The 17893-nt window shown below is 34.4% G+C and overlaps 2 protein-coding genes across 3 annotated transcripts in view; one reads left to right on the top strand and one right to left on the bottom strand.

Annotated features, from left to right (window-relative positions):
• TRMT13 (tRNA methyltransferase 13 homolog) overlaps positions 1 to 6297 on the top strand; it is a 7811-nt gene extending 1514 nt beyond the window's left edge. Inside the window, exons 2-11 of the mRNA XM_010715870.3 lie at positions 251 to 297; positions 389 to 455; positions 1201 to 1263; positions 1380 to 1449; positions 1907 to 2013; positions 2506 to 2673; positions 2973 to 3045; positions 3882 to 3956; positions 4893 to 5310; positions 5634 to 6297. Of these exons, the coding sequence (XP_010714172.2) occupies positions 251 to 297; positions 389 to 455; positions 1201 to 1263; positions 1380 to 1449; positions 1907 to 2013; positions 2506 to 2673; positions 2973 to 3045; positions 3882 to 3956; positions 4893 to 5310; positions 5634 to 5811 (1266 nt within the window). The 3' untranslated portion in view covers positions 5812 to 6297. The remainder of the gene's footprint in view (positions 1 to 250; positions 298 to 388; positions 456 to 1200; positions 1264 to 1379; positions 1450 to 1906; positions 2014 to 2505; positions 2674 to 2972; positions 3046 to 3881; positions 3957 to 4892; positions 5311 to 5633) is intronic.
• Positions 4138 to 17823, bottom strand: LRRC39 (leucine rich repeat containing 39). Of its 2 annotated transcripts, none has more exons than XM_019618498.2 (12): positions 17147 to 17823; positions 15335 to 16936; positions 14041 to 14150; positions 13106 to 13300; positions 12102 to 12207; positions 10917 to 11073; positions 10240 to 10376; positions 8412 to 8557; positions 7869 to 8021; positions 6817 to 6956; positions 6068 to 6134; positions 4138 to 5216 (listed from the first exon to the last, which is right to left on the bottom strand). In XM_019618498.2, exons 4-11 carry the CDS (start codon positions 13228 to 13230, stop codon positions 6070 to 6072), a joined length of 1029 nt encoding a protein of 342 aa, XP_019474043.1. In that variant the 5' UTR covers positions 13231 to 13300; positions 14041 to 14150; positions 15335 to 16936; positions 17147 to 17823; the 3' UTR covers positions 4138 to 5216; positions 6068 to 6069. The 2 variants fall into 2 exon arrangements, with proteins under 2 accessions (XP_019474043.1, XP_019474044.1); XM_019618499.2 differs by having other exon boundaries at positions 13106 to 13267.
• Positions 17824 to 17893: the final 70 nt, after the last annotated feature.

Below are 17893 nucleotides of genomic sequence, written 5' to 3'. Positions count from 1 at the left end.
CCGCGTGCCGGGGTGAGGGGAGGGGCAGCCCGGGCACCCGGGTCCCGCACGGACGAACCGTCGGTTCGGCCCCGCGGTAGTGCTGCCGTTAGTTATGGGTCTGGGATCTGCTGGAGCGTTCGGTTCCTGCCCTGTTTCTCCAGACCCCTCTGAATAGATTGTTTGCGATTCTCAGATGTTCCTCAGCAGCTTCTGTACAACAGGAACACTGAATGCACTCTGACGTGTTGTTTAAAACTTTCTTAACCAGAAAGAAAATGACAGGAAAAGAATTCCGTGCCCTCTTGATCCGAAACAGTAAGTAGATGCAAAATACTTTTTTTTTTCTAACATCAGAGATCTCACCATAACTGGTGTGACTTGCTTTTCCTTTCTCTTTGAATTTTAGTACCGTGTATGAAGACCAACTACAAAAACATTTAAAAAAATGTAATTCCAGAGAGAAGCCAAAGCCGGTGAGTGTACAGTCAGCTGTGCAGCCCTGCCCATGACAGCCTTGCATAGCAGCCCCTGCAGTGCCATAGGGAAGGGAAGACCCAGTGGTTGCAGGCGCTGCGGTCAACGCAGCATGGTAGGAGAGCACTTGTTCTTTTGAAATGGAATTCACTTCTGCTCCCTTTCTTCTGTATCCCCTTCCACTGTAGTTTGATTCTCTTAGTTATAAATGAAAACGTGGAATGGATTTTTTCACAAAAAATGTTTTCTGAGAGTGGTCTCTCGCAATGCCACCACAACTCTCATTTTGCCTTGGAAAAACAAAACTAAAAAGGGAGCTGTAGATGTTTCCTTGCCTCTGGCACTCTCCTAACCCAGCCCTGCCAGATCTGTGCAGGTTAGCGGTGAGTCATGGAAAGCTTGGCTGACAGATGCAGGCAGTGCGAAAGAATGAATAGGATAGGATGCGTGTTTCAGCAGCTGTTCCAAGACAACATAATAACTGCTGCAGTTGTGAAGCTGTCACTGTGACCAGTCTAGAAAGCATTAACAGCTTAGTTCTTACTAACATGTTTAATCTTGTAAAAATGTGCTAGAACAGTGACTTATTCTGGGGACTCAGGATTGGACTTTAGGAAAGAGTTCTTTTTTCCTTTGCAGTAGATTCCTGTTGCTGTGTACAGTATGATGAAAGCACTGAAGAACTTAGCTTTTTGCTTCAGAGTAATAAATAGAATCAGATTGGTTTTCTTTTGCTTTTCAAAGGTCTACTTTGTTCAAGATATTAATGCAGGTGTAAAAGAAGTAGCAGAAATACCAGAAAATCAAGTGAGTACATTTATTTGTTCTAATGCTTTTGCCCTACATAACATACTGCCATTTATGGTATGACTAAAGAACTGGCAAAAAAAAATTCTTGCCCTTGTGTTTTTTTCCTTAAAAAGGTAACTCTCTCTTCCCTATCCAAAGAAGAGCTTGAGAACTTAATTATCAAGTTGAAAAAAGCAAGTAATGGTGAGCTCACCTAATACTAAAAATAATACATTTTGAATAAATGTCTCATTGTTATTTTTGCTGTTAAATATTTATGAAAATATGAGATGAACTTGATACTGGACAAATCTGAAGTAATTAAGATGTAGGCTAACATCTGCATTTTACTCAGCGGAATAAACTAAGTTGAAGGAGTGATAGAATGTTGATCTTTTGCCATAAATCTACTTTCCCTTCCTTCTGTGCTTCTTTTTTTTGTTGTTTTCCGCTCAAAAAACACTACAGATAAGAAAATATATATTTCTGTTACAAAGATACAATGATAGACTTAAGCTCCCAAAAGGGTATTTAGTTCCTGCCATAATTTGAGCTTGTATCTGATTATGAGTTGTAACATACATGAACATGAGTTTTGCAATGTGTTGCAAAAACAGAAACACTTAAAACCTATACTGAAAAATTCTGCATTTGTGTGCAGGTCTGGAACTTGACCTTAAAGAACAAGTACTCTCTCACCAGGCTTTACAGGAAGCCTTAAATGACCCAAAGAACGGGGACTCTGCTTTCAAACACTTGAAACAACAGGTATGGCTACTGCTATGGATGACTTTAAAAAGGTGTAACTGTTCTAATGGCTGCATGTGCATAGTGTTAGATACTTTATACAGAGTAAATCTGATGCTTTATAATTCTGTGCTTTTCAAATACTGGCGCATATATATATATAATATATATATATATTATATATTCAAATACTAGCACATATATATATAAAAGAACAGCTGCTTTGGTAAGTGTTAGTAATAGTACTGAAGTACCTGAGCTTTCATTTATATATTTTTATTTTATATTGAATTAAGATAAATCAGAGTTACTGAGTGGAGTTCTGTGGCAGGGTAATGCTTATTAGCCAGAAATTATAATCCTTTTCCTGTGTGTGCACAGAATCTCTTTCCTAATCTGTCAAGGAAGGAGGACTTGAAAAAGTTTTCTGCAGTTTGGTGGAATGATGATTTTTTTTTATCAGGCATCATCATATATTTGCATGATTCATAAATAATCTTTTGATATTTGTAGGCTTCTATTTTAGGTAACATGGAAAAATTACATTTGCTTGGTCCAGGAAGATGTTTTGTTGAGTTTGGAGCTGGGCGAGGAAAGCTATCTCACTGGGTTGATATTGCCTTACAAGATACTGAAAATATTCAATTTTTGCTTGTAGAAAGGGCAACTACAAGATTCAAGGTAAAAGAGGATATTGTCATATTAGCAGAGTATAATTTTTAAACTGTTGTCATCAAAGCTGTTAGCATTTGCTTTTCATCTTCCAAAATAACATAAAGTCTTTAAAACATTAAAAGTTCTGCAAGTGTGATTGTATGTGTTCCATACTTTGCCAATAGTACACTTATTAGAAAAAATTCTTGCTGTCTTAATGTTGGAAATTAACTTCAAAAGTTACTAAAGCTGGTCACTAAGAGCTGCAGCAAAACTATAATTATTAGCAGACAATCCTATTTAATTATCGTGTTTTGTTTGCATAGGTGGATGGAAAACATAAAAAGACAGATTCTATATTTGAAAGGCTTCAAGTTGATATTCAGCATTTATGTTTAAGTAAGTTATTTCTTGACCTTCATACCTCTGAAATAGAGGCTTTATTTTAGAAATGAATACTGGATATCGAGTCTATTTGTATGTAGCATGCTTATGTGTACCAGGTTCTCAGTGGTTGCTTGGACACATCAACAGTGCATGTATATATAAAAAAGTAACAATTTGAATTATTTGAAATTTTCTGCTTTTTAGAATTATAGGGTGGAAAACACCAAAATAAGTAATACATTGTTGTTGTTTTTTAGAAGTTGCATGTTTATACACCTTAGTTTTACATGTGCAGAAAGAAATAAGTTGTGTAGTTGTGTGTATCACTGCATGCTACTCAAATCAGTGCTATGGAGTATGTAGGGACAGCTGTCGAAAGACTGGAATAGTTAAATGGATAAATTTATCCTAGCTTAAATGCAAAATCCTGTATTTCCAATACTGCATTTTAAAAGGTTATTTAAATACTTTGCCTTTATTATCTGGAGCTAATCTCTCAGCCGCAGATAATTCCAGAGTTCTCTGGTAATCATTTTACTGCTGTATATTATTGCCACTTGGGAAGAAAAGAGTGTTGCTTCCTAACAGCATTAAAATATATTCTTTCCTTTTTGCCAGGGCCGAGTTGTTAAAGAATAACCTAACTATATGATTCTCAGACACAGAATCTGCTGCTTTTCATTTAAAAATAATTTCAGTAGCTTATAACTCTGTGTACAAACCATTGTATTTTTAGTACTGGTAAACATTTATTTGTTAAATGTGCTGAAATATAATTATCCAGAACAAGTATTTGCCCAACTAACATAGTACATGTCATTGTGTATTTTGTTTTGTTTATTTTTCAGATAAGGTACCTATTTTAGAGAAGAAAAAACTACCAGTGGTAGGAATTGGGAAACATTTGTGTGGTGCTGCCACAGGTATGCGTGATAGGTGTTAACCACAGGACGACAGGATATTAAGCCTTACATTCTGAAGGGAATGATCTTCCAAATAGTTATGCTTTTCTCTCCCTGTTACTACTTGCTGGTGAATACAGAAATTCTATTCCAAATATCTGTTAACTATAGTAGAACAGAAAAATGTATAATAGTAGACAAGTTTTACTTTAGACAGAAGCAAAACCTTTCTAGTTTATTACAGAGTAGACCAAAGGATAGAGTGGGGCATGGGTCATGTATTTGTCAGTGGTTGAGAGTATTTTCTTTTTTGCACCATCTTCTCTACCCTAATATATTTTTCTTTCTAAAAGTATATTCGCTCTGTCTGAATACATATCCCAAGCAAACAATATGAACTTTTTTTCCTGTACTGATAATTTTAAACTATTACACTTTTCCTAATGTTATATGCTTAACTAAGTTGAGAAAGACCTCTCATGTATAAAGCTTATATAGGTATTGTTACAAAGACGACACCGTTAAACATTTAAGAAGTATAGGTATTATTAAGAAGCATTTGGACATTAAGAAGCATATCTATTAAAGAGAGTGTGTCCTGGATGTGAAACTTTTAGAGCAAATATTTGCATGCTTTATAAGGGAGGATAAGTATGCCAGTCTGGTAATCAAAATATTTCAGCTTGATTGGGGTAGAAGAAAGACTGAAGAGAATAAGAACTTAATAGCTGTACAGGACTCATAATATTCATTTAGCATATAAAGTTTTCATGCTTTCACAGTATGCTTCTTATTTTTAGCTATCCTCAAGTTGTTGCTTTTTGGCTTGTGATGCACACTTTTGTTCTTTGTGGGAAGCACGTTCCCAGCAGCAATATAGCCTATGTAAGTAAAGGCAAGGTGTACATTGCTCTTATTTTCAGCATCTCTCTCTTTTTTTTGTTTCTTTTCCCCCAGATCTTGCTTTGAGATGTTTGGTAGAAAGTTATGCAACTTGCTGTAATGAAGAAGATGAAGAGCCTGCACCAAAGCGTACTAAGAATAATGCAGAAGGAGCTTCTGACAGTTCAAATGATGACAACAATGAAAGGAACAAAGAAGACTTTAAGCCTGTAGCTGGAATTGTTATTGCGCTGTGTTGCCATCACAAGTGTGACTGGACACATTATGTAGGCAGAGAGTTCTTTAGATCAGTAGGACTTGGACCAGTAGAATTTCATTATTTTCAAAGGATGAGTAGCTGGGCCACTTGTGGCATGAAAGGAACCATAACCAAAGCCTCTACAAATGAAGAAAGTGAAGATCACACTAACAACACAGAAGAGCATGACCAAACATACAGTAAAACAGAGACTGGTTCTGACGCTCTACAAGGGTACGTGATTTTTTTTTTTTTTTCCCCCCTAGCATAAAAACTCTTACAAAAATCAGTATTATGGATATTGAAACATGAAATTGGTTTGGGTCTTCAAAATAACTCATTTTACAGAAGCAATATAATTACTTATTGTATAGAAATATTCCACTTTAAAAACAGAATTTTCATGAACATAAATATATAAATATGCTTGCCTGATTTGAAGTGAAATTATACTGACTTTAGTAGTCTTTTTAAGTTCAACTGCTAATGTTAATTAACAAAATTATTCTCCTAACATATTCTGTTCTTTTTTTTTACCCCCATCTCCGTGAAATTAGGCTCCTTACTGTTGAAGAGAGAAAGCAGATAGGTTCCCTCTGTAAACTTGTGATTGATCACGGACGGATCAGATATTTACAACATCGAGGATACGAGGCTGCACTACAGTATTATACAGATTCCTCTGTGTCCTTGGAGAATGTCCTGTTGACAGCTGTCCCAGAGACAACTACATGACAAGATACAGATTTGGAACTGGCAGAAAAACTACAAAATCTATCTGGATTGTATAAAAAGCAGATTCAGTGCTTACAGAAAACCTGTTCTAGTCTTTCTTATCCGAAAAAAAAGTTTTATATTTCCCAGTTTGACTGGAAATTAAAAATATGCAAAGCAGTTCTCATTACTAGAAAAATGAAATCCCTAAGAATACTTGAAACTAATTGCAAGCTGTATTGTTAGGAAGAAGCATCTTTTGATAGTTTCTACTTACAGTTAAGTTCCTTCATCATTAGCAGTTATGATAGGAGAAGCATCAGAAGTGCAGCTTTCCACATTTCCTGAAAGACAGTGGGTTAAAATAAGAGAAATTAACATAATTTGTTTCCAGTTAGATATTCAGGATAGTTTTGTATTTCCTCCTAAATTATTTAAGTATTCTTAGGTACTTATTTCATCAGCTCTAGGAGCATTCATTAAAAAATAAAACTTATTTTTAAACCACTTGTTTTGATGTATTCTTGTTAATTTAAATATTCATTCATAAAACATGGATAAGAAAAAAGTTAGCTTAGGGTTCTGAAGAGCGTTTTAAAGCTTCGAGACATGCAGAATGGAAGATCAAAGAAAATGTTTTTATATCTTCAGTGGATGGAATTCTCTACAAGCTGCCACCTGCACATCTGTTTAGAAGTGCTTATTTTGATCTTTTACTGAAGCCATTAAGCAGGCAGAGAAATGTAATCTGTTTCCTTTGACATTACTAGTGGCAGGGTTTTTTGGCATAGCAATTTAGAAATGAGATGAAAGTGTAGGGGGCGCTTTGCTTAGGAGACTGGATTTTTGTCAGGGAGAGACAGAATTCTCCCCATCCTCAGTAAAATTCAGCTTGCAGACTTTGGAAAATACTAATCCAGGCTTTTCATGTCTCATTTGTATACGTACTCTAGTTTTCTTTTATCCAGCTTAGCCTTCCCTTTGTCACTTCATTCCAGAGGGACTGGAATTAACAAAAAAACATACCTCTTTTCTTCAGTGACTCCTGGATATACATGTGCATGAATTCAATGCCGAACATTTCCTGTTGCTCCTCTTCTTCTGTATTCTCACATGGAGGGAGTGTTATCTCTAACTCCAGTGGGTTGTCTCTGAAGTTGACAAATCTGTCAGGTCAGTGGAAAAGGTTATGCTTGCACTGCATCTTGACCAGAGAGAACTTTTGAAACTGAATTAAGATTTATCTGCTAATATTTAGAACAAGAGAAACAGAATTTATGGATATTTTTCCAGATGCTATGAGCCTTACGTTGAAACCACCAACGCATTAGCAGAATCAGATAACTAAATGAAGAAGAATTCTTATAATAATTAGCTGACAGTTGTGGGAGAAAACATTGCAGTTCTCATAATTTTATCTTATGGGTTCACTTTGTTGTCAGCATAATCCAGCTTCCACAGATAAGCAGATCAGAACAAGTGTGCAAATGCTGGTGTTCTAATTGCAAGGTAAGTCCACCCAATGTCCCTCTGTTCTTAGTCCACTCCCATAGTTTGTTCCATGTATACCATGGCTTGACCATTTATGATGCTTGCCTTAGGGTAATACTACAGTGTGCCCATGATATTCTAACAGCTGTAGGAAGAAGGCCAAATAAACCCCATAAAACAGACATTTCCCTACTTTAGGAGAGTATCACCTCTGAGTCGTTCTCCCTCAAATCATTACACCCCACAATAGCTACCATTTACCCAAGAACAACTGAGACTATGTAGATAAAGCCTACAGACCTCTCTTTACAAATTAAAGCTTATACAAGCTTATGTGTCCCTGATGTGCAGAAATGTATTTGTCTCCTTAAACTTTGGGAGTGTAACTATCATAGTTTACACTCTTCAAATGCACTGTGCTTCTTAAAGCTTTCTTGACTGGATTCTCAAATGTTGTGAATCTGTGTGTTGTGAATTATGCTGTATATCTGTGAACACACCTTTTCCTCTTCCTTAGCATCACTCTGATACACAACTTAAGGGAAGCTTTAAAACTTATCTGCTGCTTATCTGTTGCTTTTTCTTACCTCAGATTTGTCATGTGCGTCATACAAGAAGGAATATCCTTAAGTTTGTTGTTGCTAAGAACAAGAGTACTAAGATTTTTCATATTAACAATGGTTTCTGGCAAAGAGTTAATCTCATTCCTTTGGAGCCATAAAGTATGGAGATTTTCCATTCTGTAAAAGTAGGTATTTCTTCAGTCAACATTTAGAAAATTTGTATAAATGATTGATAAGATTTATTTTCTAAATTGATTGTTTTTAACAGCCACATAAAGGACTCAAATAAAGAATAATAAAAATCTCTAAGAAGATCCCATATCCAAGATAACTATCTAAACTGCTACTTGAAAATGTCATTAGCAAGAAACATTTAACTTGGTAACAGTACATGTACTATTTATATATTTACTTAATTATTCCAACTTATCAAATACTCACAAAAGCTGACAAATCTTAAGTTTGCCATCAGGTTAATATTGAAATAGCTTTTGAAACAGGATTTAATCATTAGAATTTCAATGCAGTATAATTCAGACTATGATGTGAGCTTTGAGCTGGGTTTACCTGTCAATAGCATCAGGAAGCTTCTGGAGTCGATTTCCTCCCATATCTAACCATTCTAGATTTGGCATGTTCAGAAGAGCTGAAGGGATGGTGGTAAACTGATTCATACACAAATCTATGTGTGAAAGCTTCTTTAAATCACTTAGCTGAAAGGAAAGAGATTTAATGCAATTTTGTATTGATGTTCCATTACAGCACTCATGTCATGTTTACTGAAAAAAAGAAAATTTAACATTAAAATTAACATTTCATTTAACATTAAAACACACTTTGGAGTTTGTAAACACAGAATGGTTTCTGAGTTACATTAACTGAATTTCAGTGTACAATTACAGCACTTACCTGGGACGTAGGTTTCAAGCTGTTCAGGTGGTTACACTTTATCACCTTTGTCTCATTTAAGGTGAGCGCCCTAAATGCTGAGAAGCTGAATGTCATGACTACAATGCAGATACATCCCAAATATAAAGAAAAGGATTTTTAAAGACATCACCTGGAGCTATTTAAAAGATGTGTAGATGTGGTGCTTAAGGACATGTTTTAGTGGTAGACTTGGCAGTGGCTACGTTAAGGGTTGGACTAAATGATCTTAAAGGTCTTTTCCAACATAAATGTTTCTGTGATTATATTCTACGATCACTGTCTTTAGTATTTCATGCTCAGCTGGTGCTTCTCCATGCAAGTTGCTGTATTTCAGTAAGCAAATATTTAGTTTTTGTGGTTCCTATTGCATAGATGGCATTTTGGAGGGAACTTAGATACTTTCAGTGTTGTGAAGTCCATTAGTGCTGCAAGACATTAAAAATTAAACATAGCCTCAATGAGTGCTGCAACACCTAGTTCCTTTGGTGAATCGTGTATTCAAATGTTTTTTATAATTTTCAGGCAATGCAAAGATGTTTGATGGCAAATCTGGCCCAAAAGAAGTACTTGCATGTACACAGAACCACGATAAATTTACACTAAATATCTCCAATGTTTGCCACGTGATGATCTCAACAGAAAAGAACTATGTATTTACTATTACTTACTATGAGCTGTTATTTTAAGAGCTATTGCTCTATATTAAATCTTACAACTTGTATCCATGTAGATTTAGTAAATTCTGCGTTTTGACTAATCATGTATGTTTTTATTTGAAGATTTGTTGGGTATTGTCGCTTGGACTCAATTTTGCAATGCTCCATTATTGTGTTTTTTTAATACACTAGAAGAAGCAAATATGGTTACGTACTTGACATTTCCGTACCTAGGAGGCTAATAGTTGGAGATGTAGGTCTCTCTCACATATAAGTTAGACCAAATTAAATCTCAACAGTATGTAAGCAATTGCTTTATTCTCATTTAATTGCTTTCAGCATCTTCTCAGAACAAAATTAATTCAACTTTTTGCGCATAGGCATTTGTCTAAATCACACAAAACCTTTTCATAGCTAGAAGTCCAGGTAAAGTTGCTTTCAATTATATGGTGGCAAATGGCATGAACTTGCATTCTCAGCCTTAAAAGGGAACTCATCTGTGCTAAGGTATCAGATCCACAGTGGGGTAAATCAATCAGTGCAGATCTTCAGCCTAAAATAACATCAAGTGTATTGCTGTCCTGTATGCTCATTTATCTAGACAAAGATTAGCTCTTGCAACTACTCAGGTATATTTGCCTTTGTCATGTATCTTCAGTTGGATTAGTGGTATGAAAACTGTTTATGTGTGCACTTATATGGATTAGTTATAACATTAGAATACCAAAGCAAATATAAGAACACAGAGTAAATTCAAAATATACACCACAAAATAAATAAGTAAATAAATAAATCAGAATAGCCAAAACCTGTGGAGGAAGATCACAGATATTCCTGTTGACAGCCAGTTCCAATCTTTCCAGACTGATGCAATTACTTATTTCCTTAGGAACAGACTTTATTCTATTGTAACTGAGAAGCAGCTCTTGGAGGCCAGTCAGCTGGCCTGCAGAGAGCAGAAATGAGAAAGAATGAACATAAATATTTATTGTATTTGAAATAGAGCATAAATGTTTTTCATGTTATCCTAATAATGCTATAGAAGAGTTCTGTGTTCTCATAGTATATAAATAAATAAAAAATTTAAATTAAAGGATTTCAGGACTCTAGTACAGAGTCCTAGATGAGTACTTCAAAAAATCCAAAAACTTATGAAAAGAACAACTCACGCCATGAACTCAGAACTTGAAGCCTGTTTTTCAGTATCACTTTTCTAAGTAGGCTCTCTTATGTCTAATATCTGTTGTGCTTTCCCCCCCATGGAGAGCTATCATGAAGATATGCCTTCTCCATCTGGCCTTTAAAAAAAAAAAAAGTTTATGGGGAATTGGTGGCCATAAGATCTCTATCTAACTGCCAAATACAAGTAATGTTTTCTAACTACACAGCTGTAAACTTATGGAGGTAAAATGCCAAGAAATTGCATGCTTGTAAAACATTAATTTTCATAGAAAAGCAATATAAAACAAAATAAAGTACAGCTCACCAATTTCTTTAGGTATGCTTTCTATTGAATTCCGGGATAGATCGAGAACAACAAGATTGTGAAATCTTCCAACAAACTGAGGAATTTTCTGCAAGCTAGTCCTATGAAGCTGCCATTCTTGGAGATGGACTAATTTCAATAAGCAGGAAGGTAATGTCTAAGACAAGAAATATAAATCCAAAAAATTTCAGCTTAATAAACAAGAATATGGGTTTAGTCAAAAAGTGGTGGTAAGATTTTTCTCATTAATATTTTTTATTGTGATTTAAAAATAATAATAATAAATATTTCCTTCTTCTCAAGCTCCACAGTAACATCCAAAGAAGAACTCTATCAGTGAGGGTCATTCTAACCATCAGTTTCATCTGCAGACTGTTTTCTTTCAGGATTTAGACATCTGCACTACTGCCATTGCTTGAAAGGTTTCAGGGGTTTCAGGCTTTATAACTGAGGATGAAGCTGCTCTAAATGGATTGTTGCCTTTAAATGATTATCTAAAATAAGAGCAGAAGGATAGAAACACTCCAGTCTTTCCATGTTACAAATTCCAAACAAAAAACAGAGCTTTCCTATATTGAACACCAGAGTATTGCTGTCAGGGCTGTAACTCTTACTGACCTCAACACAGTCTAATTCTCTTCATCAAACTGGCACCTGCATTTCTGCATTGATAAAGCTACCAGCTCTGTAACTTGTCTTCACTGCTAGATTCCATTCTGTCGTTGATTCTACAGTTAGCCAACTCCCTGCATGCATTAGAAATAAGAATCTGAGAATCTAACTCGCTCATTGTCATTCAGAAAGTAAGTAACAATAAAAAAATCTATTTGAGCATCTAAACACAGGGGTTTTTCATCTTGAGATATTTCAGTGCTTTGGGTGCATTAACAAAACAAAGACGTACCTAATTAAACTCATATTTTGCAATGTAAAATCACTTCTAATGCAAGAAAGTCTTCTGGGCTTTATTTTTGCAGAGGAATGCTTAATACCCGAAACTAAAAAAATCAGCTTGCTTTTACATTCTCACAATAGTGGATCTCAATTCATGGTTAGCAAAGAAAAACATGAGCATTTCATTATTAGAAATAGTAAAACCGCGAGCGTAAAGATGTAAATAGTAGTCTTAAAATGCATCAAGTCATTCAGTCTTCATTCAGCAATATTAATACCTATACACAATACCTTCCATTCTTCTTCCTTTATCCTTAAAACTGCTCTTCCATCTTCATTAACTACTTTCTCTTTGAGTTTTGCTAAAGTGGTTCTCTCCTCCCAGACAAGCAGTAACCTACAAAAGAAAGAAAATTTGTCAGTGGTGCAGCTGTAAATAAAGTCAATAATTACCAACCATTCTATTTTTGGAAAAACAAAGAGGCAGAAGTTACTTTGAATGAGTAACAATATTGTTTCTCAATGTTAATTATATTATCAATTGAGGGAAGATAAGAACATAAAGTAATGTTTGACTGAGTTAATTTATAGTAATTCTATTCATCTGCAGCTCTGCATAGATTAGTTTTACAGTCAAAAGGAAAATAAAACTTTATTCAGTTTCATCACATTGCAGCCAGAAAATAGAAAATAAATTCATGTAAAGTGACAGTTCCAAAGTCATAAATTTTGAAACAATCTCGTGGTGGGACAGAAAGCTTTCAGTTCCACCAAATAGAAGTTCACTCAAACAATGCCAATCAGCTAGAGATTCTTTTAGCTTTGTTTTTGGTGGGGACTTCAACAAGAATTTTAATAATTAACCCACTTCTTTTTCTGCTTTTATTTTCCATTTATGACTTCTGAATTTGTTATTCCATTTCAAACTTCTGACAAATGAAGAATGGTTCCAAAAATGCTAAACTTTTTCACATTTAATGAAATTGCTGGCTACTCAGAGAAGACCAAACAACTGTTAATGAGAATAAAAAAATTAGAGCTAATTAGAGCATGCACACAAAAGAGGATTTTAATATCTGTATTTATTAGATTTATTAGATTATATGCTAATATTTTTATCACAGAACACATCTGATTGATTGACCTGAACGTATTGCCAGATTCTAACTAGTGGGAGTTCTACTGCAGTAAAGACTAAAGAATTAGACTGTGGATGAGTTTGGAAAGACTACTTCTAGTCTTCTGCAATGTAACTTAGAGTCTAGGTTTTCACATATCATCTACAGTTTACCTACCTTCCTGCAGACCTCTCTCTGAACTCCTTTTCTTTCCGTAATTCTTCATTTATCTTCTGTATTCTCACTTCCCAAAGTGTCTTTACAGCAGTGAATGATCCAATGCAAACAGCAGTTTCAGTCATGATTCTTACATGTTCAGGTTCAATCGCAGGACTCCAACTGTGAATTTCAGTGCCTTAGTGCTTGTATCACCTACCGCATGGGGGCAGTGACATGAAAACTAAAATACAGACTATCTCCTTGATTGTATCATTGAATATAGTTAATGTAGAGCTAACAGAATATTACCAATTGCTTTCTATGTACAAAATAATTGCACCCAGTTAAATTTTCTGAAATAAAATACAATGTAAACAAGTAAAAATGGTAATTAGTTTCAAAAACCAGCTTTCAACAAAATCATTATGCAATGATCTAGAGAATTTACCATGGGAGCTCATTAAACCACAGCACTATTATCAAAGATGCTGACACAACTAAAATAAATAGTGACAAAAAATAATTAGAAAGTATAAAGAATTTCAACATTCATTTTGGGAAGCAAATTAAATACTAACTTGAATGTACAATTTTGAACTTTTTTTTCCCAGAGGTACCTGTATGAAGGACCTTTTTACAACCTCTTCTGTATTCTTCTTGAGAACAACTCTTTCTTTCAATTCATTACAATTGTAGACTGAGAATAGCCATCATTATTAACTCTGGGGATAAGAATTCATTCCCCTTCCAGGAAGAAATTAGTGTTCTGTGCAACTCCAGGTAATTAATCATTACAGTTGCATCCTGGATAGTATAAATACTTGCAATGAAAGGAATTTTGCACTTCAGAGAAATTGATATATTGCTAGAAACATATTAGCATGTGCATTTGTTTGTATTATTTTTCTTAATAGTATCTCTCACAGTATAGTGTACAGTTAGTAATGCATTACCTTTTTAAAAAAGACTTCTCATACTCTTCACATCTCTTTCACCATCTTGTAGACCTCCCGAGTGTCAAGATCCAAATCAAATCAGGCTAATGTTTTGAAATCATTTTTTCCTTAGGGAGACAATTAATACATAATTTTCTGAAGAGCAGTGAAGACACTCATTCCAGTAAGTACACCCTCCTAAAAAGCATTCTATTGCCACTTTTTGTTTACCATGTCTTTTGTTAACATGGTTGTTTGTGCAGTCCAATTGTACTGAAATCACTTTAAAAGGTACAGACAAGCAAATACTAACTTTAAATTGTCAAGATTGATTCCTGTTCTGAAGACAGCATGAAATCATGTTATAAACCTTGATCCCCCACCCCCCTCCCAAAGAAAAAAAAAAGAGAGAGAGAGAGAATCTGGTCCAATACTTCTATACTAAGAATTATTAACCATTCTTTACTTGTTAAGGAAGAGTGGCAGGATTTGACAGGTGATACAAAAGGCATCTGACAATGAGGCACAATGCTGTCTGGTACTCAATTGGGAATTCAATCCCTTTTTAGGGATTCAATCCTTTCTTCTCTGTAACTAGAAGATTTTTTAATCTTTCCCTTCCCTGCATCAATATGATCACAATTAATTGCTGTACTTTGAAAGACTAACTTCTTTTTTCAGTGGTACTCCTAGTAAATATCTTTCCATTCCTCATCCCAACATGCAACACTAGTGACTAAAACACTGTGTGAGGCTTTTTGTTCCAATTAGCAGTTGTGATTTAAATTGCCTTATTTTCAGAATTAGTCTTCTACTGAGAAAAAGTGATTTACCTGATCAATCATACCTGTTGTTCGGACATTTTCAGATAGAAAACTACAAATCGTTTGAGGTATGTTGTACAAAAAAGATACAAAAAGGTTCCAATTTCTGCAAATTCTACAACTTGGCACTACTAAAGCCAATTTCAGACCATACAATCAAAACAGTACTTACTTTTAGTGAAAGCTTTCACTCGGCAAAAAGTGGACAGCATATAATTCAATTCTAAAACATTGCTTTAGAACTATGAAGTAAGAAAGCCCCTAAGTACATGATTCTACTTTCAGGTATACTTAATTATATAATACCAAGGTTACTGTCAAATCTTCTTGATATTTTCCTGACAAACAATAAAACACAATAATCACATTGCCACTGACAATTAAGAAGTGAATTCCCAAAGGTGACTGTAAAATAAACACAAATTACTACCATCTAATTACCCCCCAAAATCACCTCCAAGCACCTGAGAGAGTTTGGAACAACTTACCTCAAATATTTGGTTTTCAAAGATTTTCCATGACTCATTGCTTTCTGTGCAAGAGCCTAGGTAAGGTACAAATTTTGCTTGTACTGTCAAAACCATTTGGAACTCTCACTCAGACTGCAATGCAATGTCAGTCTAGTTCTAATTTTAGCCTATGCTGAGAATAGAAGGTATCACATGAGACACTTCTGCAACACCCCCCGACATTTACCATTCTTAATGTCTTCTTAGTTTGCTGAACATGACTGGACTCCCATAAGCTGCTTATAAGATCAATAAAAGTTAATAGCTCTGAACAAAAACAAATTAATTATACTTCATAATGCAAACTAAAAGTAAGCTAGTTTGGGCTCTTTTTTTTTTTAATTCTTTCAGTGTTTATCTGCAAGATAACTGAGCTTCAAAAAACTCTTAGTACTGCTAATAATTAGTAACAGTGATTAATTAAACTAGAAGAAGTATTACATAATTAAGTATTTTATTCATTGATTTTGCTCATGATGAATTCCCATGTAAATTGTCAAAGTCCAGGCAGAAAAGTAATTTTTATCATGGTATGCAGAGGGGTTATTTCTCACCACTCCCTTTTACATGCTTCCAATCATAAAACATTTTTAACATTCTATTTCGTCAAAGAGACATTGGAGAAGATAAAAGGCGACAACTGTCACAGTAAACAAGTATTAGAAGTTACATGATGGACTGTTTAGACCATTTTAACTTTGTTATTATTTTTGATGTTTAATATCTTTTTCTTCACTCAGACGGAAAGAGAGAGGCAGCAATTATCATAAAATCACTGGTTGAAACAGAAGTTATAAAACTGACTTGTTCTAACCTAGATTGCACTATTAGGATATAAAATAAGAAGACGAAACTTAAAAAATAGCACTCATTTGGTCACAGTAGAAAACGTTTTTAGTCATTATCAGCTTGACTTAGATTCTATCATTACCACACAAAACTTCATTATGGAAATTAAACCACAACAGTAATAATGAAAACTAAAAAACTAAAATATGAACACTAATTCCTATTTTAAAGGACACTAACTGCTTTAGCTTTTAATCTTCAAGGGCGCTCTTTTTTTGTGTGTAGGGAGGTGTGTTAGAACAAAGGAGAAAGTTATGCAAAAGTAAAAATGACGTCTTTAGTATAGGTATTGCTTCTTTTAGTTTTGGTAGAGGTTCAATACCCCCAGTATTTTTAATTAATTAATTTTTAAAATATAAATACAAGCTCTGCCCTCTTGAAAGAGACAAATAATTAGAGTTAGGCAAAATGAATTTTACCTTTCCTTTTACCAGGTCTTTGAGTGTTAAAGAAATTTCAAGCTTCTTTTGTGAGTAAAATTCTTCTCTAAAATATTTCAAGATCACTTTATCACTTTCTATCATATGCTTTTGTTTCCTCAACTTATTTTTTATATAAGACTATAAAAGACTAAAAGACCATAAGACTAAAACAAAATACAATTCAGACTAAGCCCTTACCACAGTAACATGCTTGTAGGAGAGTAGCCATTAGGCTGTGCCCTTTTAGTAGTCTCAAGTGCAGTATGTTCTTTAAAATAAGTAGAGGATGTATCCACCTGTACAGGATCACCTGCATGAAATTCACATATAAAAAAAACAGTATTACTACAATTATTTGTGCCTTTAAGAAAATTTATTAGGAATAAATAAATCTGATAAAAATGAAATAGGTGATATGCACAACATATTAGTCAGAGTTTTCAGTAAGTGACTTACATAAAGGCACCTTATACCACTACAGAATTACAAATAGCACCTTACATGTATACTCCCCACCTACATTACCACCTTTCCTCTTGCTCAGTCTCAGCATCAAGGATAGCAGAGATTCTACCCCGGTAGCTTACATCTTGCATCTTCACAGCTAAACACATCAGGTTACTTTGGTCTACAACACTGGTGAATGTTCCTGTAAAGACAGTTTTGATATTTCTAAAGAAAGGAAGAAAACGTCCAATTTGCAAATTAATTTTTAAGGTCATACAACTGCTTTTTCTTGTGTCTGTTTCAAGCTTATGTTTTTAGACTGCATTTATATCCAACCATTTTCTAACTCCTACCAAATAACCACTACAGCCCTCATCATCGCTTAAGTTTACCTTAAAGCAGCACGATTATAATCTTTTCTGAAAGCATTAACTTGAACCTCTTCATTCTTTGCTTTGTATCAGTTATTCTTCATAATATTTTTATTAAATACTAATTCTTAGTTGTATCAGATTAACCTGTCAAGTTCTGGTAACTGAACATCAATAATGTAAGATGGTGCAAACTTCTAAAGTACATTCTCTTTGCTGTCAGACTTATTTAATGTCACAATAACTAATGAGATCTTCCTTTTCTACAAATAGATGTTTTCTGTAAGAAAAAAAAACAGTGGAATTTAAGGACTGTAACTACTTCCAGACTATAAAAATACAGTATATCCTAGAGAGTTTCAAGGCCCTGATATTTGTCAGTAAATATTATCAGCAATATTTGAATAAATATGCCCTCTCATTTTATCATTTGATTAAGTACCTGTGCA

Source organism: Meleagris gallopavo, chromosome 10, assembly GCF_000146605.3.
Source record: "Meleagris gallopavo isolate NT-WF06-2002-E0010 breed Aviagen turkey brand Nicholas breeding stock chromosome 10, Turkey_5.1, whole genome shotgun sequence".
Classification (NCBI taxonomy): Eukaryota; Metazoa; Chordata; class Aves; order Galliformes; family Phasianidae; genus Meleagris; species Meleagris gallopavo.
The sequence above is the reverse complement of the archived record's forward strand: the minus strand, read 5'-3'. Positions and strand labels throughout refer to the sequence as shown.

What these genes read in the sequence shown, in the direction of transcription:
- LRRC39 (XM_019618498.2), bottom strand. Translation starts at nt 13,230, where the DNA reads ATGACTGAAACTGCTGTTTGCATTGGATCATTCACTGCTGTAAAGACA. An exon ending in AGAGAGAGGTCTGCAGGAAG is followed by an intron (nt 12,208 to 13,105) that starts GTAGGTAAACTG and finishes TTTCTTTTGTAG; the next exon opens with GTTACTGCTTGTCTGGGAGG. An exon ending in TAAAGGAAGAAGAATGGAAG is followed by an intron (nt 11,074 to 12,101) that starts GTATTGTGTATA and finishes TTCTTGTCTTAG; the next exon opens with ACATTACCTTCCTGCTTATT.